The sequence below is a fragment of the Oculina patagonica genome, chromosome 2, assembly GCF_052425735.1.
Source record: "Oculina patagonica isolate OP01 chromosome 2, crgOcupat, whole genome shotgun sequence".
In the NCBI taxonomy this organism is placed as follows: Eukaryota; Metazoa; Cnidaria; class Anthozoa; order Scleractinia; family Oculinidae; genus Oculina; species Oculina patagonica.
The window spans coordinates 16697732-16723615 of record NC_135759.1 but is presented as its reverse complement, the minus strand read 5'-3'; the positions used below and the strand labels follow the sequence as shown (position 1 = coordinate 16723615).

General features: G+C 37.9%; 2 protein-coding genes across 2 annotated transcripts; one reads left to right on the top strand and one right to left on the bottom strand.

Moving 5' to 3' along the window:
* Nucleotides 1-1008: 1008 nt before the first annotated feature.
* LOC144643167 (protein regulator of cytokinesis 1-like) lies at nucleotides 1009-13728 on the top strand. Its single transcript, XM_078502333.1, has 16 exons — nucleotides 1009-1133; nucleotides 1792-2101; nucleotides 3719-3787; nucleotides 3902-4066; nucleotides 4819-4992; nucleotides 5070-5219; nucleotides 5304-5374; nucleotides 5593-5669; nucleotides 6355-6491; nucleotides 6896-6991; nucleotides 7320-7466; nucleotides 7872-7945; nucleotides 8058-8103; nucleotides 9029-9184; nucleotides 9564-9749; nucleotides 12574-13728. The coding sequence occupies exons 1-16, from the start codon at nucleotides 1120-1122 to the stop codon at nucleotides 12649-12651; spliced, it is 1950 nt and encodes a 649-aa protein (XP_078358459.1). The 5' UTR covers nucleotides 1009-1119; the 3' UTR covers nucleotides 12652-13728.
* A 3126-nt stretch (nucleotides 13729-16854) lies between these two features.
* Nucleotides 16855-25701, bottom strand: LOC144643166 (serine/threonine-protein kinase 32B-like). The gene is made up of 11 exons (XM_078502332.1): nucleotides 25415-25701; nucleotides 25283-25338; nucleotides 24875-25200; nucleotides 24725-24762; nucleotides 24319-24408; nucleotides 22739-22842; nucleotides 22175-22291; nucleotides 20724-20849; nucleotides 19814-19921; nucleotides 19492-19571; nucleotides 16855-18855 (listed from the first exon to the last, which is right to left on the bottom strand). The coding sequence occupies exons 1-11, from the start codon at nucleotides 25464-25466 to the stop codon at nucleotides 18750-18752; spliced, it is 1203 nt and encodes a 400-aa protein (XP_078358458.1). The 5' UTR covers nucleotides 25467-25701; the 3' UTR covers nucleotides 16855-18749.
* Between the last annotated feature and the right edge of the window lie 183 nt (nucleotides 25702-25884).

The window sequence follows — 25884 nt, the reverse complement described above, 5'->3', positions numbered from 1 at the left end:
GGAAACTGGATTCTTGGGGCAGATTCTCTTCTCTTCACTCCGACCGTCCTCCGACCGACCCCCCCCCCCCCCCCCCCCCCCCCCCCCACACACACACACACACACACACACACTCCAGCCTCCTTCGGCTCGCTCGAGTTTCCCCGCAGGCATTTGTCGCACCAGTCCAAGTCCCCGTGCGCTGTTGCATTTCATACATAAAGAGCGAGAAAAAAAAGGAGCGTGGGATTTAATGGAAAAGAGGCGAAACACATCAATGCAAGGACGGCGAAATAAAGGCTTATTAAGAGAAGAGTCTTTTCAGCCCCCAACTTCAAGTCACTAGTCAGCCTCCCCCCCCCCCCCCCCAAGTTGGAAAAAAGTTCCGCCGTCCCTGCGATTCCAAAGGCGCTATTAAACTTCACGCGCACCGATCAAGGAGTGCATGACCAAATAGTAACGCCCATTCGTGCAAGCATGTGCTGCTTAGTTACTAAGGTAACGTAGAGAGCTTCCTTAAGTTTTTCCCAATGGCCCAAAGGTGATGAATTTCTACTTTACGGCGCTACCCTGAAAGTAATGGTCACCTATTTACCTCTTTAAAAAATTGAAACAGCAAACAGAATGATCGATAAGATAACAATAGTTGCTGTCGCAAACGACTGTGGTTTTCGTCATTCATCCTTTCGTCTTTTATTTTTTTGCCAGCAAATCAGATCATTATTGTGGGGGTTTCTTAACTTTGATCTTGGGGTGGAGCTCCTTTAATTTTTCATACATCTTTAATCGGCATTTCCATTGATTCTGTAGCAGTAGATTTTTTCTTCTTGAATATTTGGTCGATAAAAAGTACGATTCCGGCACCACATATCACCGAAATGTTTGTTCAGATTTTTGCGCCACCACGTACAATGGAATTGGCAATAATTTGCATAAATGAGTCATTCAAAGGACACTTCGTGTTCCTTATACCACGAATTTTTGGGACCGCCAAGAAACCAATAAAAATTCCCTAAATATGTCACGTGGTAAGAAGCGACCGTTTGCGGGCCTTTCAAACGAATGCAGTTTACAAGTTGTTTCGTAAGTTAATTTTTTGATTGGAAATTTTCAACGATTTTGGATATCTAGTAGGCCAAAATGGAGACTGAAAGGTAAGGATGATTATAGCTTCATTTTCTAAGGTTTAGTTGTTATCTGGGAGAAAATCATACAATCCGCGGTCGTGTTTTGATCCTCGCGTGATCATGCATAATGGCGGACCCTACGAAATCTTCGCCGATGTGCTTTTCACAAGACAAAAAATCGCTTTCGAATCCTCTGAAGTTTTCTCGGTTTCAGTGAAATGCCTCGTTTAACACGAGCTAAACGTACATTCAAGTTAAGCGATCATATTTTAAAGTTGTGGTGATACTATAGATCCAGAGTTTGAAAATTATGGCAGACGAGAAATCTTTCTCTTCAAGTGGGTTTTTTGCGTTTACGATTTCCTCTGTACCGCTTTAAAATTTTGTTTAAAACTTATATTCGAAAATACCACCTTTCTTATTAATCAATCGCCACAAATTCATCCTTTTACAACTCTTTTTCCCCTCAAAGTTTTACATGATTTAATTTAACGGGCTGCACAAATTCGAAGTGTTTGTGGAAAAAATAGCATCTTTAGCTAGCAATGGGCTGTACGGTTTAACCAATCTTAGAAAATTACCTTTTGTATAAAGTGGTTGATATTCTAAACGACTGGTTATTATACAACAAGACCAAATTGCAGCAACTTTTCTTTTATCTGAATTATTTTTTTTGTCATATCAGTTCCACAAGGAACGCCAGCAGGCATCTTTCAACATCTTCAGTGGAGGAAAGTGTCCAAATGATCAAATCTGAAATGATACCATGCTTACAGAATGCTATGCAGACGCTGCAGAATATCTGGAGCCAAATTGGCTTACAAGAAGAACAAAAAGAAGAAAGAACTAAATCTGTTTTGGTTCATTTACGGAATTTACTGCAAGAAATGGTCAGCGAGGAGGAGGAGTTAAAAGCTACTCTTCAAGCAAATGTGGAAACTTGCAGTCAGGAGTTGGAGAAATTAAGTGCAGAACTGGGGCTGCCAATGTTCAAGGTAAAATGAATGATTTGATATGAGATCAGGGTTGGATGTTAAGGGTGGCGAATGGTCCTTCATAAAATGCGCATCTCGCAGAATTTAAGCCAAATTTCAGGGGTCTCATTGTCTCGAATTTTTCTTTGTCAAAAAGGAGTCTCGATGTCTTTTGCAAGGTGATTTCTTTTGCAAGAAAGTCTTGGACTTGCAGAAAAGATGTCAGTCTCGCCGTCTTGCAAATTCTCTAATTTACCATTCATCACCCCTAATGTTCATTATAGTTCACCACTAAATTTTCTCAGATTCTGATTGGCTTTAATTGCGGAGGATCACTATCAGCCCACGTATAGTGCCCGTCGGAGAAAAATGCCTGGATGGGAAGTGCCCGCCCATGAAATTTCTTGTAAACAAGTGGGCCTCCAGACAGAAAAACCCCACTAAATTCACTACAATTAGTGGGTTTCTTGTCTGGTTTTGTATCGTTTGTTAAATATTTTCGGCTTTCAATTGAGTTTTTTATCCTGAAAAGTAAAAATTAAAATAATTCATGATGCTCCTTTTTGATTGGGCTGGCAGAAGAAAGTTTAGTGGTGAACAAAAAATACAATAGAGTGTTTCTGTCTTGGAACTATCGGTCTGATAGTTGTTCCTTGGAAATTTAATGTTCTTAAAACTAGCATGTTAGCCCTCAAAGCTTCGCTTCTTGGGCTAATATTTGTTTTAAGAACATCAAATTTCAGGGGGGCAACTATCAGCTGATTGTTCCTTGACAGAAACACTCAATAGTTTAACAAATGTAAAGACACTTTCCATCAGCAAAGAAGTGGTCACTTGAGGTTTGACTCTTAGCCTGTGTAACAGAGGATTCTGGGAGCATTAAGGAATGTGAGTTTGAAAGAATGATCAATCCAAGGAAGGAAGGAAAGAAAGAAGGAGCTTGTTGCAGTAAAAAAAATCCAATTTTTTGCTTGTACCAGGCTCCTCCTTCTTTTGTTTACATTCTCTTGAATGCTTGGGTTACCATTCTTTTCTGGTTCAATGCACCCAGGACCACCTGCTGCACAGCAGGCTGTTTATGTCTGAAGAAATAAACACCTTGGAAATGGATGCAGATGTCTCTCATCAAGGCCATTCTACTTTGATACAGTCATGACTGTTGGTTTACCATTTTGATAGAACTTTGCAATGGGAGGTGCTATCAGACATTACTTAGAAAACACTCTGCAAGAAGAACACTAAAAGCTACACTTCTATACATGCAACTCAATAGAAATGAACTAGCACAAGCTGTTGATGTACCGGTAATGATGGCAAGAGCAAAGAGAACTACGTTTTTATAATTGAAATAAAAAGTGATTCTCCTTTCTTTTTCTTGCAATGGTTTCTAAAAAGATAACACTTTTTCCGTGTTTTTATTGTGTCATAGAAACACTAGTGAAATTTTGGGGAACTCAAAAATGCTGTGGAAACGCTTGCCTGCAGCTCGTGTTCCCACGGTATTTCTTGTTCCGAAACTTCTACTCAATGAATCAAACCAAAACTCAGCCTGAATCAGTCCACGGGTCCATACAATGTACATGTGAGAAATTGTTCTTCTTTGTCACCTATATTTTATTTGTTATGTTATCATCTTAGCCAGAGAAGCAAATGAGTATTCTTATGCTGGAAAATGAATTGAGGACAAAAGTGGACGACCTTAAACTGGTATGTTATTCAGGCTTTAATAATTACTGACCATTAGAGTGCTTCGATCTTGTAATTTAACGCTTATTTATTATATACAAACTGTTAATCAGTGAAGTGTGTTTTGAAATGCAGGAAAAACATGAACGTTTGAAAAACTTGAAGAGTTTGAGAGAGCAAGAAACAAAGCTGTGTGAGCGGTTATGTCTTCCTGCTCATAACCTGGGAGAAGTGAATGTACCAACCAAGGAACAGCTGAAGGAATTAGAAGCCAATGTAGAATACTTACAAAAGGAACAAGTAAGTAAAGTGAACCTTTCAAATAATTCTGACTACATGAAGTCAGGGATGTCATTAAGTTTTTAAGCAACCACAACCCTCCAAGTTGATTTTTTTCCCTTAGTGGCCATTTGGCCACCGACTGCTCAAGTTTGGTTGTCAGTGAAAATTTTAGTCACTGAATTAAGCTCACGCTTTCAATCCTTCTTCTCAAATTTGGTTGCCAGGCTGGGGACTTCGGTTCCAATTCATTTTGTCCTCAGCTCCAAAATTTTAGTCACCATGGCGACTAAAATGGTCCTAACTTGGAGGGTTCAACCATAACATAAAAGTTATTACCCGTAGCATTTTGTTCTGTATTCAAATGTAACTTACAGAACACCAATCAACCTCTTCTGAGTTTTCTGACCTGTTCAGAGTTAACTCAGCCGTAACATGTGTTATACAATGTAGGTTACAGCCCTTAATGATACCCTGCCAAGGGGGGTCCCCGAGTTGCTTGTCTGAATTTTAAAGTGTCCGGTGTTGCTGTTTCATCTGTCATTCTAGGCCTTTTTGTCACTTGTCAGAGTTTGGCAATAATGATTATTGTTTGTCACAATGTCATTTTATGTGCTGTCGCTACTTTTTAGGCCGTGCCGTCTGTCGGAATTTACCCTAGCAGGGCCTCCTAAATGACAGCCCTGGAAGTGATCAGCTGGTCTGCTGTGAACTTCTTGTTTTAGTTCTTGTTAACTTTTTGTTTTAGTTACCAGTATTATTGTCTTCGGCAGGTGAAAAGACTGAATATATTCAAGGAATTAAAACAATCAATCCAGACATTGTGGAGGGAGTTAGAGACAGTGCCTTCAACAATAGTAGGACATGAACTGGCAAAGGCTGATGCAGAAACAACATTTAAACTCTCTTCTCTAAACATAGAATCTTTGAGAGATCTTAATCAAGAGGTAAGATGATCTTGCTTTCCTTTGTCTCATTATAAGTGATTGAGACTACTCATTATATCAATTTTCTTTTTTCACAGCTTGAAAATAATAAGAAACAGTGTGTCACTGAGTCATCTGAATTAAGAGAGGCAATCACGTCACTGTGGGCCAAACTGGAAATTGACGAGTCCGAAAGACAAGCCTTTCTCACTAAGCATGTGGGATGCAAACCCTCTGTCATTACCAAGGTAAGTATTAGAAACTCTCTTTTCAAGTGCTGAGCTGTGTTGATTACCACTAACATATTTGCCATCAACTGCTCTCCATTCCAGCTGAAAAATGAAGTCCAAAGACTGCAGGCATTAAAACTACAACACATTCAAAAGTTCATTGAAGGTCTTAGGTGAGCTGACTGGTAATTTTTTCCTTTTCTTTTTGAGCCTTGTGAGGGTGTCTTTGCCAATTGTTTTAAGCTATTAGTCAGAATAACAGGTATAAAATATTGGTGGTCTTGCAGGCTACTATGATATTTTAATAACAATGAAAGTTTTAGTTCTAAGTGACAAAACTTTTATGGCACGGATCTTGCCAGTGGCGTGAATTATTCAATCAATCTTTCAGAAAGGAACTGTCCGATCTTTGGGACAAGTGTTACTTTGGTCCTGCACAGAGAGAGGAGTTTGCCCCAGCATTTGATGGTAGGTGCACAATGATGGCTCTATTATCTTAAGTTTTTAATGTGGCTTAATGAATTTTAGGCTAAGTTAGAATCAAACCAATGCTGCCAAAATAGAATTTAGACTAAGTTTGACTCATACCAGTGCTGGTTAGCGGCACAATATTGCAGCAGTTACATATATAGGGTCCATGGTGGTGTCAAGTTTGCTTTTCCAACTGTGTGCAGACAAGCAGTTATTTGTGTGGCCTCCCGCTCAGTAAACCATGCTTTTTTTTTTTCTGCTCCCACTCCTCCCACCCTTTCATAGGGCACCCATTGGATTTGGTAAGCATTTGGTGGGTAAGTGTTCCACTGATTCTATCAGTGTGACGGTGTCTGGTGGTTGCTGCTTTCAGGGTTGCCATGGATACCTTTACATTCGCTTGAAGCGTGTGTGTCTCCACCTTACCTAAGGCACCATTCCCCAAGCTCATGTATTGGTGATGAGTTTAGAATTATAATAGGCATGCAGTGCGTGCAGAGAGCCAAGTCACTGTGACCCCTTGCACATGTTAAAGGCCAATGCCAATTGTACATGCACTAGGTAATACATTTAATTACTATTAAGTGTACTTCATTTTTCCTCTTTCAAACAAGGCGAACCCTGTCTTTAACTAGCAACATCTTCAATTTTTGAGGTGTTGAACTTTTCTTTTAAATTTCAGACAACTTTACAGAAGAACTCTTGGCGCTCCATGAGCATCAGGTGGAGGTCATGAAAAATTATTATGAAGAAAACAAGGACATTTTCAAACTTGTGGAGAGAAGAGAAACACTATTTAAGACAATGGAGGAATTTGAGGTGCTTATTGATTTACCGGTATTGTAATAAGTGGGAGGTGCAGTGGCCTAATAGCTAGTACATTGGACTCTGGATTTGAGCCATCCAGGTCAAGGTCTCGCCAGGGTCATCCAGGATGGAGAAGAAATACTCCCAGTCGCTTCATGCTACTGAAAACCTGAGTGACCACTAGGCTCTAATGCAGACTTAACCTACCCACCTACAATAGCATTGTAATGGAAAAAACAGTTGGACTTATGTTCTAAATCTCGGCAATCACACGATTGAATTAAGTTACATGTAACTTGTAGCTTCAGTTTACGCACTGATTCACAGTAATGCATGCATTTACATGTACACATGTACAGTACATAGAAACTTTCTAGTATGTTTCTTTAACTTTAACTCCTTTTCCTTTTTTTCAGAGTCGAAAGAATGATACAAATCGCCTTGCAAACCGTGGTGGAGCACTACTCAAGGAGGAGAAAATTAGGAAAGGAATAAACAAAGAACTACCAAAGGTGACTTGATCAACCGTAGTTTGTGATTGTCTTTAGAAAATAAAGGTTCTCTTTCAAGCTGTGGCTTTAGTATAGAGTTAAACAGCTGAAGTGAGGAGAAAATGTTTTGTACATAAAAATGCTGTTAAGTTCTTGCCAGCCTAGAAATGGGTTGGAGAATTTTACTGCACAGGATGAAGGATTTCTGGAACAATATTTAAAACTACATTATACAGACAAATGCAAACACTAGTTTACTAGACATTTTAGGAGATCTTGTTTGCTTCATGCTTTTCTATTACTTACCGGTAAATTTAATTTTTATTATTTAATGAATAAATTCTTTTAGATTGAACAAAAGCTAAAGGTGCAGATAGGAAAATGGGAGGAGGAACATGAGCGAAATTTCCTGATCAATGGCTGTCATTACAAGGACATTATTAACAACCAGTGGGCAGCATTTAATGCACAGAAAGAGCAAGAAAAAATGGATCGGGTAAGAATTTATAACCACCTAAAATACAGATATTAGCCAGTTAGTTTTATATACATTAGATTGTTTGGTCTTGCAATCAGTCACAGAAGAAAATATGGGTAACAGTTTATTACTGTGTGGGAGGTGTGGTGCCCTAATGGTTAGTGTGCTGGACTCCAGATCGAGCAGTCTGGATTGGAGACCTGGTCAGGGTCATTGTGTTGTGTTCTTGGGCAAGACTTTCCTAGTGCCTCAGTCGCCATCCATCATGGGGGAGTAGAAATACTCCTAGTTGTTTGATGCTACAGAAACCAGGATAACCTCTGGCCTGATGGGCCACTAGGCTCATATGCAGACTACCGGTACTTCAAGTACTCTTATATTATTGTAAAATTATTAATTGTTATGTTATTTTACTTCCCAAAGCACAAACGACAGCAGGAGATAATGGAAAAGGAAATGGTTTATGGAAGCAAGCCAGCAACCACACCCAAGAAAAGGTATTGACTGGTAGTCTCCATGCCGTGCATGCTTTATGAGACGTGACAAATTACAGCAGCTAAAATATTTAATATTTACAAAGGTATATTAATACTATTTATTTGTAAATAGGCCAATGGGGGGAACAACACCCTTGAAGACACCAAAACGAATGAAGGTGAGTGAGTATACATTTTTTTTGTAAACTACAGCACCCAGTTCTTCAAAGGATGGCACTATGCATAAAACAAACAAAAGTACAACTTACTTTATTATACCTGCCAACTTTTTCTGGGTCAAAGGCGTGAGATTTTTATCCTGAGGGTGCCAGGATTCCTGAAGACAATACGACCATGTCCGAAGTTTTCCTAAGAGGTCTGAAGTATTCCGAAGACGTTCTGAACATATCCTGATCCCAGTGTTTGGACGTGTTTTGCTGAACACAACCTCGTTCCCAATACTTTTCTTGTCAAAACTCTGAGATTTCGGGGAAAGTATTGTCATTTACTTATTTTACACAGAGTTTTTGTTACACACTAGTTTGAGTTTACATATTTTTTGGAAAGTGTGTCAGTTATAGTTTTAATAAGTTAACTCACATTTTTCAACTAGGCGTGAGAAATTGGTTCGTAAGCTTGAATTGGCGTGAGATGGAAGTTTTCAACCCATAGGCTCGAGACTCATGCCTAAGGCGTGAGAGTTGGCAGGTATACTCTATCCACTGGATAGTGGTTTATCTGTTGGAAAGTGTTTGCCTTTATTTGCACAACTGCAGGAGCCAGGTGCAAGCTAGCACATGTACCTGGCCCTATCTTTTCCCTTTAACATGTCAATATAAGCTGCCTAAAACTTTTACAGTTTGAATGGATGAAACAGTTAACTCTATAGATGGTGTACGGTACTCTGTCTTTCATACAATATAATTATGTATGTCACTGTTTGTAATACTGTTCAAGGTGATTAAATTTTTTAAGTCAGCCAGCTACAACTGTAGATGTCTGTTTCATAAATTACAACTATTGTAGCGGCATTATTGGCCAATTTGATTGTCATTTAAATTTGTACATGTAGTACACAGAAAGTTGATTTTTTTGTTGCTCTAGATGCAAGACTGCACAACATCAACACCATCAAGGATGCCACTGCACTCTAGCATTTGCCCATCCCCTAGACCTGGCAAAGGAAATACAAATGGCCGTCCACCAGTTGCCACTAAATCTAACATCAGAAAAGTGACAAAAACAATCAAGAAAAAAGTGGTAAGTAAGAGTAAACAAGGGTAGCTGATAAAGTGGCTTCACTTAAGTTATACAAATGTAGCTATTCCCCTTTATTTAATTGTTGTGCACAATCTCTGGATAAGATCACTGACTGTTGCTCTGCCGACAGGTCGTGGGTGTAGTCCTTGGTTTCCTTTCTAGGGCCAACGCTCTGAAGGAAATTCCTGAGTTACTTCACAGCACTGCAAACTACCTTTGCCCAGAACTAGAACTTTGGTTGCCACATTTCCATATTACAGAAAAACATTAAGACTTTAGTGTGGAACTTTATCCAGACCAGTCATTTACAATAGGTTAATTTCGAGTTCACTCTTTTAGCAAGTTTAAACAATGAAGTATTCTGACTTTGTATCAATAGACACCTAACAAGAGGCAGTCAGCCAGACTTGCTGTGAAAAGAAGGGTTCTTGGGGAGAAAAATGGCAACACTAGCAAAATGCTGAATAACACTGGTAACACATCGATTCAAGTGGTAAATGGCTTCAAATCCTCCAGCAAGATCAATGAATCTTTGGTTGTTTGTACCTCGTATAATGAGTTTGCTGTAAGTGGAATGAAGTCTTAATATATTTTGGTAAAACAGAACTACAGTTTTCAACATTTTTTTTGCATAAGTCAAATTTATTATAATGACAAAAATCAAAATTACAACCTTCAGTAAACGTAAGTTAAATATAACTAGGGGATGTCTGCAAAAACATTTTACAGTATAACCATTTTTAAAGAGGAATGCTAGAAGAGTGTCTGACACTTCAATTTGTGGAAATCAAGGAAATCACCTTATTCCATTTTTTTCTGGGTGATGTGTTCTCCAGACAACAAGTTACTTAATATACAGTGACTCTTTGAAGCACACTGCTACTGCTGGTGGTTTAGGAAACTTAATAAACAATGAAGCTGAGTGTAATTTGTTAACTACCATATATACAGTCGAAGCTCTCTTAACGGACACTCTCGTAAGCGGACAGCTCTACTTACGGCCTCCTTGTTTGAAACCCCGTTTTAACTCCCATACAAACTCTGTATTTTTACATTCTTGTAAGCGGACATTCCCGTAAGCGGCTGCGGACACTTTCAGAGATACGACTTTAATTTTACAGTAATTACAGTACCACATTTCAGTGTTTGTTTTGTCCTCGAATCCACGTCCGTTCGGTTATTGTTAGCTGACTTAGCTGGGCAAGCTCCTGTGAGCGACCATCTATCCCCTACACCTCTAGTGGGCGCTAAGGATAACCATTCTCGTAAGCGGCCAGCTCAGGTTACGGACATTTTTTTCGCATCCTGAGGGTGTCCGCTTACGAAAGCTTTGACTGTTCTTTGCAATTAAAGTTGACAATAAAAATCAAGTACTGGTATTTTTTTAGCGGCAAGTCAAGGTGTTTGCACAGACTGTTGGTCACTTCTGAGCGAGTATTATCTAGTAGTTTTAATGATCGATGCAACACAATTTGCAATAAGGGTCACAACTCCAATTTAAAATATCATGTCCTTATTAGAGAGATAATTTTAGATGATGGATAACTTTTTTAGACTAAAGTCATAGGCGTACGAGGCGGGGGGGCGAGGGGGGCTGCAGCCCCCCCAGTGCCGAAATTTTTCGGGCAAAATGCTTAGAATTCGGGCAAGAAGCCCGGAGAAAAAAAAGAAAATAAGCCGAAAAATCTCAACATAACGTTCAAAACGAATCACACCAACAGAAAAAGTATTGGAAATACACGGCGAACTTTGTGGTTCAAAAGTCCAAATTTCTCATTCATCTGCTTTCGTTTCCTCTCGCAAATTGCTATAATCATCTTCGATTTTTCTCGCAAATTCTGCATGACCCCTCAGTTTGATTCAGTTGCAATCAGAATTTCCATAGTTTGAGCGTTTACGCGCGGTGAATCCAGTGTAAGACCTTGAAACAAAGCCGTTACAATGCGATGAAGTTAATGCTTTTGACTCAAGACTAGCTCAAAACTTTCAACGAAATGTTTTAACCATTCATCCCTGAATGTTTCACACGCTTTTGTTTAACTTTCAAGTGGGGGAAAAACAATGTAAATTGGCTTCCCAAAAATACTTTAATTTTTGCCGAACTAGGGTGAATAAATAAAATATTTCCAAAGAAAAGGATACAGTGCATTGAGATCTTTGGGTAACGCCACGGAATTAATCAAAGGACTTGCAAAGCAAGCAGGCTACTCAACTATTTAAATGTCGTTTTTGTTGTCCATTTTATATGCCTCTTTATTCGGTTTTAACCCATGACATTTTTTTTTTTCGGGCAATAAGGTCTCCGCCCCCCAGGTCCGAAGGTGCCCGTACGCCTATGACTAAAGTACTTATAATAAGTGAATAGAATTTATGAATAAATAAACTTTAAAGTTATGGATAAATAGAACTTTATTCAAATGTCAAAGTTCAAGCAATTTGCAGTCAATAATATTATATAAAATAGTGGCTAGAGATCATTTTTAAGTGGTGAATACTGTATTTGCATGTACAATCATGGTATTATTGTTTTCATGGTGTCGCCCAAAATGAGTGTTACATATGGTTCACACATTTATCTAAGTTTTAATAGATTCCATAGCTGATTCTTGTTGAATTTGGGAAAATTCATCAACCTCTTGTTTAAGTTAATACTTTGACATTAGGAGACTCAAAGATATTATTCTGTGACAAATGTTGTTTAACATTAACTATTTCCCAGCCATTCTTTGCTTCTGCATGATAAGGGGATGGGGGTTGAAAATTTAATCAAACATCAGTGATGAAATTTGTTCAAAATTTCCCTCAAGAAACTGTTTGGCAGCAGGTCTTTCCTTGGTGTGCTTCTGTTTGGCATTGTTAGCAAATAGATGCCAAATGCACTATGATTAATTAATGGTAACTTATATCAGTTCCTGGGTGCTGCATGATTTTACTTGCCTTTCCAACAAAGCACAGTTTCCTTAGAAACTGGCCACCTAATTTGCATGACTAATCTGTTTAACACCTGGTTTAGCTGTTTGGCTGTCTGGCACTGCATGCTTGGCCAAGACGCATTATTCTCACAGTGCTCCTCTTCACCCAGGTGTATAAATGAGTAATGGTGAATATAATGCTGGGGGGTAAACCTGCGATGGACTAGCATCCCATCCAGGGGGGAGTAGAAATACTTCTAGTCGCTTCATGCTACAGAAACCAGGACCAGCTTTGGCCTCAAAGGCCACTAGACTTGCAAGCAGACTTAGCTGTTTGATTAAGGCTTGCAATGCTTTATAAACTGATTTAACTTGTAATGGCAGGGTGTGTGCACGAAGTGGCTGAAATTTTGTTCCTTTAGACCTTGCTGTCTTTCTTTAGCTGTTATCTGATTAAATTTCTTTGTTCTCCTCTAGAATGGCCTGGAGAAAGAAGAAAATAACTGCCGTAGCAGTATGCTCAGCAGAACTCACTCAGTCATCTCATTTGTCTGACAAGGGAAGCAGTCACACACAACATGCATCTTACACATGAATTTGCACAACAGAACCAAGAGGACCAGTGTGACCACTTTTATTTAATTCAAATTCTTTCATGCGGATCCATCGAATCAAGTCACTGGAAGCAGTTCTTGGCTTCTGATTGGATAAACAACTGCATGGAAGAATGTGAATTAATTAAAAGTGGTCATACTTAAAGGCTTCTTGCTGAAATCATAAAAAGTTGTCAACAAAAGGTTGTAAATAGAAACAATGCTATCATGTTTGAATTTCGGCAGTGTTTTTTGTTAAAGACTGGCAACTGTTTTGCAGTCATTGTTTTTCATACAGTAAGAGTGTGCAGTGTTCAAGTAGCATTCCATGTTCTTGTCTATACTTTAGTCTCAATCTCCAATTATAATATTTCTTACAAGTTTCTAGATGTACAGTTTTACGGAGTGTAAATATTTTGTTTACTAGTTTTAAGATCAGGAATGGTTCTCAGGACTCAAAGTAATAAGTATACAAGAGGTTGATGTTTTTTTAAACAGCACACTGCTTTTGTGTAATTTTAAGTGAAAACAAGATGCTTAGCCTGCGAATACAGCCGCTTCTCATCGTTCCTGGGCGGTTTGGTATTTTGTTTATCTTACAAAACGCCAAACTGGCCAGGAGCATTTATTCATGAGAAAGGGCTGTATTCACAATTGTAAGATGCTATAATAATGCTTCATCACCAAGTATTTTATGATTCTATTATCTTAATGATAAAAGAATACATACACACATCTACCAGTAACTGCTATTAGCATAGGTTTATGGTTTACTAGTATATTTTTATTGACAGTTTATGTAACTGCAAAATAGTATTATTAGTTTACTAGGACCCCACTCAGTAAACCAGCAATGGATTGTTTCTTAAATGTTATAAATATTGCCTTCTGTTGTAAGCTATGCACTGAATGTCAGTAACATGTAGTATTAGCTTGCTGTTTTATTGTACACTTGTCAATACCTCACTAGACTTAAATCTTTTAACTGGTTGTATATAGGACACTAAAATTTGTCACAATAAAAAGACTAGTACTTTTACTGTGCCATCAACTTTAATTTGGGTCACTCGTCATTATTAAGCCCCCCAAATCTTGGATGCAATATCCCTCAAAAATAAGCCCTCCCAAATGTAAAGCCACAATATCATAATAATATCATATTATTATGTACGATAAACATGTTACAGTAAATCGACGTAAAATAGCTCAAAATGGCTTCAAATTATGCTGTAACAAAAGCAAACGACACTATTTCATGTTCCGTCAACTTTATTTAGAATTTGCGCTTTTATTTATTGTTCAAAATTTTTCCGTTTAAAACCCATATAAACTCTTATAATTATTAACCGGGCGGGGCCTGGGCCCGGTTCATAATCTGCCTGGGGTTTTGTTTTTGTTTTTTTGTCGGTAAATCGTTCCAGAAGGAGGTCACGGTCACGCAAATTTTGATGTTTCTGGCGATCGTTCATTAAATTGATATTCAAGCGTTTGGCTCAGGGCTTGAACATTCACGTTGCGATTTGACATGTCCAAACTATTTTTAAATGAAAATATGAATTATTTTTCGTGTGTTTTGCAAGTGTTTTTGAGTTTATTTTTGGAATCGAAACGAAAATTGCAAACCCAGCAAAAATTTGTCAAGGCACAGGACACACGTCATCACAAAAAGGGGAATTACCCTACGCCCGAATCTCGCAGTTAGAATTACGTGCTTCGAATCACGCGACTTCCCAAATGCTTCTGAAAGCTGTTTTTTTTTTTTTTTGGGGGGGGGGGGGGAATAGCAGTTAAACTTCAAGAACTTGATTTTAAAGCTTCTTTAATTTTAACCGAAATCAATTTATGCCATTCAAGGGGTTTGAGTGTAGTTTGTTTGAGATTCGGAACAATATAAAAATTTGCAAGCCCAGGCAGTAATTTGTTGATGCAAGTTTATTAAAGAAAGGGATGACGTGAGTAAGGGAATTTTCGCTCACTGCTACAGTTCACGCAAACCCCGTGACTCTTGCAAACCGCGGACTTAAGTCGTCAGACGACGCTAAACGAAGAAATACAACGGGATGGCCTTAGTCTAGTCTTTATTTTGGCGTGAAATGGACTTCTTTTTAATGTCATTCAACTGGTTTGGGTTTATTTTATTCAACATCCGGAACAAAATAAATACTCATGCGTAAGCAGAAATTTATCCGGCCAGGCATGTGGTTTAAAACAAGAGATGACGTGATAAAGAAAATCATGTCACGCACACTCCGTGACTGACGCAAACACGGCTTGTGTGTTTCTCAAGTGACTGCTTTTCTAAAGTTTTTTTTTTACAAAGCGGCGCCGTGCCTTTCTAGCCAAAAAGCTGAAAGAAGTGGTCCAACATTAACCGCCCGGTTATAAACTACTTGAAGTTCTTGTTTTTAAAAGGCCGCCATTTTACTTTAATATATTCAAATTTCATGCTTGGACTGGGAAGGTCTTTTAAGGGCAGAGGCACCCTTTTTATTAGAATTTTAACTGGAAGTTAGACCCTAAAAGAAAACAGCGGAAAATAAAGGAATTGGGACAGTGTGCTTGGGAATAATTTCTTCTAATTAATTTTTTTTACTGCAAAATGTGCAAATAATCGCCAAATGTCACATTAGAATAATATTATATGCAAGGATTTTTTTTGTTAAACCTCTGACAAATTTAAATAGTAAACAGAAAACTGCCTGATCTGTTGATGAACAGACTGGATTATGCTCGTTCCAGGCTATCGGTTTGTGGGGAAGAGTGAAAAAAGGTGGGCGAGCAAGGAAGGGATGTTTGCCTTCGTCCCCCAGGGTATTTTTCCTCATTTGCCAGTGTTTTTCACTCTCCCCTAACTACTGAGAGCCTGGGACAGGCTGAGACCGGACTGGAGAGAGTGGCAGAAAATTCTGCAGAATATTGATCCTACAATAATTTCCATTACATACATGTTACAACAAACAACTACAATAATTATGAAACACTACTAACAGCCTTTATTTTATTTTTCTCATACAACGTCACTCTGTTTATATACTATTCACACAAAATTATTCTGTTAGTGTCATATAGATCTTTAATATAATATGTATTCTCTGGTCTGTCAATCTCTTCTCTTAAATTATATACATAAAATTTAGGATAAGTATGAGGGCTTTATATAATGTTTTCTAACTGAATTCTTTCACAGACATGGAAACTACTAATCAAAGCGAAGTTGCAAGCTCAGCATAATTGACTTTCTCTTTAGCTTATCAAAATTAATAATTTCAAATATTATAGTCAAACAAACATGGCATATGGCATTTTTTCCAACATCAGAGAATCTTACAAAATAAACTACCGGTATAAAACCTCTGAAGACTCAATCGAGAAATAAAAAGTAACAATTTTTTAGATTATACCTGTGATCAAACATCATCTTTGGAAGAAGAGAGGACATTATTGCAGATTGCATTTAAGAATGTTACTTGGACTACAAAAAGGATTTTATGAAATGTTGAAATTAAAGGGAAAATTCATTAATTTTACAGAAGGTTGGCAAAGGTTGCATGTGGTTTCAATGACTATGACATGACTGTGCAGATGACTTATGATATTTCTGCTGTATGCATCGCACTGGATGTAATCATTGTTGCATGCAATAATTTATAAATACTTATCATTAAATAAATCAACCCAAACAGATGAATTTCAAGTAATTTAGGCACATTATACTGGAACTTAGCTTGCTAAGGCTACGTTTACACGGACACGGTTATCAATCGACACGGTTTCGAAGTGTTTACACGGAGCCTATTTAACGATCTTCCGACTGTTTTCGAATGTGATTGTATATAAGCAAGCGCTGCTCTCTATGCTTGTTTCACCATGTTTACCCTTCGCAGCCAGCCAGTTCGTACCAAAAACATGGCCGTTTTCAATCGATGCGGTTTCGCCGTTTTTGCGTTACACGACACGAACCATCGCTTGCCTCCACTGACAGCGTTTTCAAACGACCCGGTTACAGTAGTGGTCTCGTCGTGCCGTGTACGAGGCGCCGCATCGCGCGGTTACAAATGCCGTGTCGGTGTAAACAGTGCCTAAAAAAGGTTACAGTAGAATCCAGATTTCTCAAACCCTCGGTTCCTTGAAACTCCTGATTTCTCAATCCAAAAAGTCATTTCCCTTTGATAGTACTTCTCAAACCTCCCGATTTCTCAAAGCAATTTTTGTTTCCCTTGGAACTTTGAGAAATCAGGATTCTGCTGTATAGTTCTACTGTGAACATCTGAAAGTAACAAACCTTGCAACATTAGTTTACATCCACTTTGGCAATACAAAAGTCGTATATTTAGACTGATTTAGATTTCTTACAAGTGAATTGTATTTTAAATTACATTATATTTATAATAAATACTCTCACTGATGTGTCTTTTGGAAGGTAAAAAGCTTATTAAGTATACACTCTGACTGTTTATTTCAGCCTTTAATCTAGTAAAGATCTTACCAGGTTTAAAAATTTTACAAAAGATAAAATAAAAAACTGAATAAGAGTCTTACTAATCGCCACTTACAATAAAATAACACTGAATCTTCAGAAAATATTTCTTTCTGTAGGATTCACTCCAAAACACCTTTTGGCAAAATAATAATTATAAAAATGAATTGTGTGTCTTGCAACTTAGGCAGCCAGCTAGACTTGCTACAAGTCGCTCATTTGATTCGCATGAGACCACTGGATATGGAAACTGAGGGCGTGCGCGAAATGCAAAACAAAATGGCGGAGGATCGTGGCGAAACGAGCGACTTGTCTCACCTGCAGCGTGCCAATTCTGAAATGTGGCGTCACTGGTGGATTTTTCCACCGGTGACGCCATCGAAATTATGTCAATCATATTATTGCATGCGAGCTTACTGAGCGCGCTCTGCTCGCCAACTTAAGCGCGTTCTGCTTGCGAGACACAGTTGCATTTTTACCTCTTTAGCAGACTAAACTAGTGTTTGAACAAACAACACATTTCAAATATCTTCTATTTGTTTCTGTCCCTTTTCAATCTTACAGAAATGAGAAAGCCATCAAAAGCCATGAGTATGATTTCCCACAATAAAGTTAAGAAAATCGCAATTTCACACACGCCATGGCACGCGTCAACTGCACACGTGCGGCGCACGAAAATGACGTCAACACGGTAAAAGAAACCAACTCAATGCACACAAAATGATGCAATTTTTTGTGGCAAAAAAACGCACGGACAAATGAATTTCACGAGGTCACTTATGCGCGATTTCAAAGCGAGCTTACTCAAGTAACTCTATCGACACAAAAGGAGCTACTTGGAGCAAGTCTAGCAGCCAGCTTCCTTATTAATTTATTATTATTGCCAAGCCTTAATGAATTTGTAAACACAACGTATAAATGACATAAATATGTACATTTTATAACTAATTAAAATCACTTTAAATGTTACTCTATGAACAAAATATAACTACCCTCATTAAATTACTTTTAAGTTCTATTATTATGGCTCAGTTTGGAACTTGGTCTAGTAAACACAGGAACATCCCCCCCCCCCCTCCCCCACCCCAAAAAAACCTCTTTCCCTTAATACGGTCAATTAACAGAGGTACCTATGGCAAATCTCGCACCATATTACTTTCTGAAACTTTGATTGATGACCAACAATGATTTCGCTAAGTGACATAACATAACCTAATGGGAGACTGCCATAATTTTGTGACAACCTTGTTCCAGATACAAAACCTCATTATTTTGCTATTAAATAATTTACCAAAATTAAGGTCAAAAAAGGATGGATCTAGATTTAAGGAAAATTTGTCTCCCAGATATTCTTCTAACACTAATTAAGTGACATTGCCTAGTCTATACATCATGACATGGAGCCAATGATGAATGAATGGTTTGTCTTTTATAGAAGAGCTGTCTGGTTCCATATTGGAGACAAGTAATTTTTCTATCCCAACCTCATGGCTGGTCCATAATCGTAATTGCATGAATGACCTGTACAAGATGAGTCGTCGGCCCAGAATGCGGAGCAGACAGTGATTCAGTACACACCAGTATCATGAATCCTGTGTTACTTCTGTTATTGCTAACTCAGCACTTTTAGCTTCGTTGTTTTCGGTAAGGCTTGGACTAGCTTTTGTTGGTCTTCTGTTTGACAGCAATCTAAACAGAGAAAACTAGTTGTGATCAGTTCCAAAACTAAGTGACTGAAAGGAAATAAATTTATATTAAATAGTAACAATGTAGGATATTCTTTCTGAGATCATGAATCAAAAGGGTTGTCACGGTGTGAGGCAGCGAGGCGTGCGATCCATTCCCGTAAGCCTAAATAGCACTTCGGTTTTCAATACGGTTAGCCTGCAGTTAGTTAAGGTAGCTTGCGGTTAGCCTTTTTATTTGTAGTGGATTTTTGCCTTGTATGAATTCCTGCCTCACCTCGCATGCCTCGCCTTGCATGCTTTACTGCCTTGCATATTTGTAAGACTTGAATCAAAACGTGTAATAAACATTACTGTTTTAACAGATTAATAATAGAAACAAGCTAGCTAATCATATGATTGGGCATCTCAAAATAATTTTTATTTTCCAAAGCAATAATTTTTTGGGAGTGTTTTGTTTACTAGTGCATTGTTTTTTTTTTTTAAAAAAAAAAAAAAAAAAAAAAAAAAAAAAAAAAACCAAAAAAAATTTTCTAATTCGAGCACTCATTAGTCAAGGGGTTAGTTGGGGGGGGGGGGGGGGGGGGGGCTAGGGACTTTCAGAAAGGGTATCTCACATAAGCATTATCCTCCAACTTACTTTTCTCTGTTATATATCTTGAAATCTTTCTTTATTTCTTCTAAGCATTTTTGTACTGGGTCCATTTCTTCTTCACTTTCCTACATAACAAACAGTTTGTAATCACCACAATGACATTATTGTACCTCACTGTCCCTGTATTAAAAGAACCTGTTTTTTCTCAGACATCTCTATTACTCAACAATGATAATAAGCTAAAAATTAATAATTGCATTAAAATGTTGAATAGTTTCATGATAAAAATTCAAAGTATTGAGGCCATATTATAGGAATAATAAGGAATATTTTTTTACAAAATGTCAAGAAACACTTTTTTACTTACAATCCTACTTGACAATTTTTTAAGTCTCTTCTTTTTCTTGTGAAGTGGTTTAGCTTCAATGATCATTTCCTCTAGCTCATATGTTGGATCACAGTTTAAGTGGTCTTTCTAATAAATTTAAGAATTTAATAATATTAAAACTTGTTTGGACATACAAGATTACTTTAAGGTCAGTCTAAACTACGGTTAATCTAAGAGAACTTTCCACCCTACCATTGGTTGTGTTATACAAACTACAGTCTACAGTTAAATCCTTCTAACTCGAACCTTCAAGGGAAATCGAAAAAGGTTTGAGTTATCTGGAGTTTGAGTTATCCAGGGTAAAATTAGTAAGAAAACCACCTGGAGGGGATTCAGAAAAGGTTTGAGTTAGCGGGAGGTTCGAGTTACTGAGGGTTCGAGTTATCAGGATTCAACTGTACATCCAAATTGAGAGACTTGCATTAATAATTTGTTATTATAGCAAATATGCAACGTAACTTTGGGGATATCAGAGATGCCAACTTAAAAAAATTAAAATCCGAGAGACCACCAATTTTACGTCAAGATAACTCTTCTCAATCCCCAAAACAATGTAAAAATAGAGCTCCAAAGAGTTGTGCACAAAAATGTGTCAAATATTTTAAAATTTTCTACCACAATGGTTAAAATAAGTGTGAAAACACATATTTTACGCAGTTTCTTTTGTATCCAGGAGATTTGGTGACCCGTACGAGAGACCAGGAGATTTAGCCCGTATGCAGGAGAGTTGGCATAGATGGGGCATTAGCTTTGCAAAAGTACTGGGCAAATATAGTTTTCATCTGTTTGCAGTGAGATACATGTTTGGATGTGTAGACGTAGTATTCATCTTAGGCTAAGGACCCTGTATATCAATCCTACTACCAAAAATGTTGGTTCATAAACTTACTGGAGGTACAAAGCCAGGTTGTACATTAACAGATTCAACAGACTCCCAGTCAACATCTGCCATAAGGCTTTCTTGCTTTAAGGCTTCCACATTGTCAAGTCTTTTCTTGGGATCTTGTTGGAGAAGCTGTAAATTAACAGTAAAACCATGCAGTTTAGCTATCAGTCAAAAGGCACAGTGCTAATATAATTAAGTTACTGAAATTATAGCATTTCTAGTCAGTTCTGTCGAGGGAGTTCGAAGTATACTTACCAGTATAAAATGTTTACAGCCACAACTCAAGACAAAAGTAGTTGTGAAGGAAGGCAGGTTGTAAAATATACCAGATTATGCAAGTTTTGAATTCAACTCTGTCAGTAAACTCCACTCAGTCTGTACAGTTACCCCCCTCACAGTTATTTGTCTGAATTAATCACTTAAAAAAAGTAAATAAAATCATGCATTGAAGACTGACTGCATGGAATCTATCTGTCCATGCGTGTTAGCCCATGAAGAGCACTAAATCCATGAGTCTCGGAATGACCTAGTTGTGTCACATGCAGAAAATCGATTCTGGCTGATGTTTTTTGCCATAAAAATTGCATCATTTTATATGCACTGAGTTGGTTTATTTATCTTAATGATGTCACTGTCGTGTGCCATTTACATTTGTGTGTAAAAATTGTGATTTTCTTCCTTCTTAGCTTTACCAGAAACAATTCTCTCGGCCCCTTAACTTACAGCTGCGTTCACAATATCCATCTCAACCTTTAACAAGGGAGGGCTGAAAATAAATATTTGTATCAACAACCTTTTCTCTTTTTATTATCCAGTGCGAGAGTGAAAAGTCTGGTAAAGAAGCAAACCAGCAAAAAGAAACCGTGTTTGGTGTGCAGAGGACCAACTCAATTCCCGCTGGCGCATAATAAAATTATTATGATTGACAGCTGTAAAAAAGTGGTCAGATTTAACTGGCCAAAGTCTATGGTGTCACAGGTGGAAAAATCCACTGGTGACACCACATTTCAGAATTGGCGCATTGCAGCTGATACAAGTCGCTCATTCCGTGATCAGCCGCCATTTTGATTTTTAAGCCTGCACAAGTCCTCCACATTCAGTGGTCTCCTGCAAATCAAACAAGCGACTTGGATCAAGTCTAAGTCTGTACATGAACTGTTTGGAAAGTGCCCCTCTCATCCTATAAATGTAGGATCCTCACTTTACATGGGACCTTGTGGGAGCATGGTTGCTATCAAGCTTAACATTATACAGGGGAGGGAAAGAAAGAACTTTAATCAGGCTCACAGATCAAAGGCAACAGATACAAACTACATTATATGGCATAAAAAAAGACCTAAATTCTCTTCCTAGAACTTCAATTCAAACTTAAGTTATAAACTGCCTATCACAGTCGCAAGTTACAGCGACAGGTGATGAACAATTTTCAGAGGATAAGAGAACTTAGAACTTACTCTGTGAAGTACATGCATCATATCTCTTGACCAAGTTGTGGGGTAGTTAACTGATTCTGAGGCAAAAATCTGACGCACTTCAGACAGGCCTGTATTAGCATGAATTTCATATGGTCTCTGCAAGGAAAAGTCAATGAATACTAGTTAATCTTTGCCATCCATTCAATCAAGAATTTTAGATGGTAGGTGTTATTAAATAATTGAAAAAATTAATGTGCATATGAGCAGCAGCTATAAATAAATTATTGCAGGTAAAATACAATAAATTATTATTATAAGGAGCAAACCACAAAGCAACCCGCTTTAAGAATTTTAATGGTGTAACTAATGTTTTCTTGTACTATGTTGCTTACTATATGTTTCCTTAAATTTGGCCAACCCTACCGGTATATATTAAGTACCCTCCCTTAATTAAGTGCCCCCCTCGAGTGTGAATTTGGAATCAATGCCCCTTCAAATTCACACCCCCTTGCCCCCATCAGACACTAACAGTAACACTTTTGGCCTTTATCCCGATAGGAGAAATAGGCCAGAAAAAAGTTCAAAGGATAGTGAAAAACTTGCCTTTCCTCTAAGTATTTCATAAATACAAACTCCTAAACTCCACCAGTCAACACCAAAGGAATATCCTTGAACCTCCTCACAAGCTGTGGTAAAAATTTCAGGAGCTGAAAGAAGAGATCATATTATTAGAGAGATCATATTAATATTAGACAGCACAGGTTTCCCAACTTCAAGATGTGAGTAAATATGACTTTTACAGCATGAGTTTGTGGTACCTCTGGTTTTACCACCTTAGATAGATATACCGTAAAAGCTTGTGTATAAGTCACACTCGTAGATAAGCCGTACCCCCCCAGCTTTAAAGCTTGATTTACAGAAAAATAAAACCTTTAAAGAAGCGCTGAGGTAAAGAAGTAGTTGTTTGTTGGTGATAAGCTTGGCCATTGAAAGCTACTGCTGTGTATTAATCGACTCTTAATACACCTTGAAAATGATACACTTCAGGATCATCAGATGCAGAGTTACAACTCATGCACAGTGCTATTGTTAAGCTAATTATACCTTTTGTTTTGACAGAGAATACATGACTATTTGACATAAGCATTTTCAAAAAGCCCCGGTTTCGTCGATTTCGCTGTCCACCTAGCCGGCATTTTCAAATCTACCCGCTATGGAAGCGTTTTTGAAAAATACTGTTTTAGGTGATCGAAAAGGCTGTTTCAGTGTGGACGGTAAATTTGAAAAGAAGCATTTTCAAATTTACTCAGGTCAGTGTGGACAGGGCCTAAGCATCAGCATTTTTTAGAAAATTGGAAGCTCAAAAAGACACATTTAACAACAAGCTAGCAAATAACATGAGCGAGTTTGAAAGAACCCAAACGTTTCAATCTATGAACACAAATATTTTTTAGTTCTCCAATACTTATTCAAGTGTCTGTACCAGGCTGTGTAAACATAACGAGACAGTTCCTTTTTTTCTCATTTGAAAATTAAGGCAATAGAAAGGTACTCTTTTTTTCGTAACTGGGTTTGAACAGCCTCACGAATCCAATGACAGTATTCTCATATGACCACAATAGTATTAAAATATATAAAATAAAAAGAATTGCAACTATGACCATAGCTGATTTGCATCAAAACTGCAATTCTAATAAGGAAATATCGATATAAATTATATATCACTTTCAAATGGCAAGTTTAGTTCTTTTGTAATAAATGTTGGTAAACAGCTGCCGATCATTACAAAAAAAAATATTGAATAGAAATAATCACATTCAATTTAAGCCTGCCTCCCAATATCACCATAACACTGGAAGAAGGGATAAAAAATTGAATGTCTAATAAAAAAAAATCTAGAGCTTCTTATTGATGTTAATAACAACAATGATCATGATAATAGAAAAACTTATTAGAAGAGCACTTTTAACTGTAAGGGGGCTATTGAAAACAACACCTTCAGGATAAAGATAGAGATTATTGCTGATCAAAGAATTGCCTCCTCAAGTGCTCATGTGTTTATCTAGAAAAGCATTCATGCAAAACAATTTCAATTAACATATGAGCTTTCATGACCATCGATGATGAATTGCTTCCAAAATTATATAATCAGAGCTGACAAAATTGGGAACAAAGATACCTACCCATGTACGGTTTCGTGCCTGACATGGAAGTTGCCAATTTTCCATCCTCCAAAATTGTGGCTATATTGAAATCCGTCAAATGGACATGCCCTGAAGCAAGACAAACAAACCAAGTTTAATAACGAAAACACGTCACCCAGAGCAACGCTGCTTAGATAAATGTTCAAGTGAATAATCTACCCAGCATAATCATGCGATCACTCAACGTGCCAGCGACAAAAACTGAAATTCAGACATCTTGTTTATAAGTAACAATGGCTCAATAATCATTTACAAAATCAAAAGACTTCACGCGCTGGGTTAATCGTAATCCGCTTACGTTCACAGAAACGTTTAATTTAGCATAAACGGGAATAACCATTGCGAAAGTAATAAAAGCATTAAAAAGTCCTCATTTGGGACAAACCTTTCTCGTCAAGCAACAAATTGTCCGGTTTTAAATCCCTGAAAACACAGAGAATAAATGTCGTTAGCGACGACTACAATGAAAAGGTTAAAATTAAAAAGCAAACAACGAACGCAATGTGTGAATTCTAAAATCGTTCCTCTTCGTCACCTGTGTATTACTTTCTTGCTCCGTAAGTAACCAAGTGCCGAACCAAGCTCGCATAAATATAATTTCACTTTTGATTCGTCGAATTTCGTTACTTGCTGTAAATGATAGCGAATGTCGCCACCGAGCAGAAGATCTACCACCATAAACATATCTTCCTCGTCTTGGAAAGCGAACCACAAATTGACAAGAAACGGGTGCTCCAGGAATTTGAGAATTTCCAGCTCGCGAAGTACATTTCGTACAGCATCCTTTTTTATGCAGGCGTTCTTGTTCATGTATTTCATTGCATACATGGCCTTGGTGTCTTTCTTTTGAACAATGCAGACCTTAAAGTGAAAGAGGCAAGCGAAAACTAATCAATCAAAATGCTTGTAGGCTTCAAAACCGGGACAAGATATTTTGGTTTACCTTGCCGAAAGCACCTTTTCCGATGGCCCGCAGTATCTGGAAGTGGTCGAAGTCGACTGCAAAAGAAAAGAAAGAGCTGCAGGACCCGTCACTTAATTCCAATAAAAAAGAAATCGCTTCTGTATAAATTACCTTCCCCATTCGCATCGTAAGAAGGTTTTCTATTTGATTGAATGGCGCCCATTAGCGTTCCCTGCGAGCAGCCTATGATGGGGAATCCTATCTTCGAATCCACCCGCTTCAGCCCAAATGCCGAAGGCGGGCAGCTTCATACAAAAAGTAGAAGCAAAAAAATCTTTCAGTTTACAACAAATATTGCCTGTGATTTCCGAGGTTTCTCAATAAACGTTCATTATGAGTACACGGGTCGAGGTCGCGCGTTTTCCCCGCAACATCGCTGAGAAACCATGCGTGACGTAACGTAAACACAGCCGTTCATTGGTGGATTATATTTCAGTTTTCCAAACATTAATGAACACTTTTTATTGCACAAAAAAAGCACGCAAACGTCAAGAAGGGGAAATTTTCCGAAGCTTTTCCGTTTGAACTGTAGATTATCTGTGATTCTGCGCAACAAAAAGAAACAATGGCATCTCACAGAT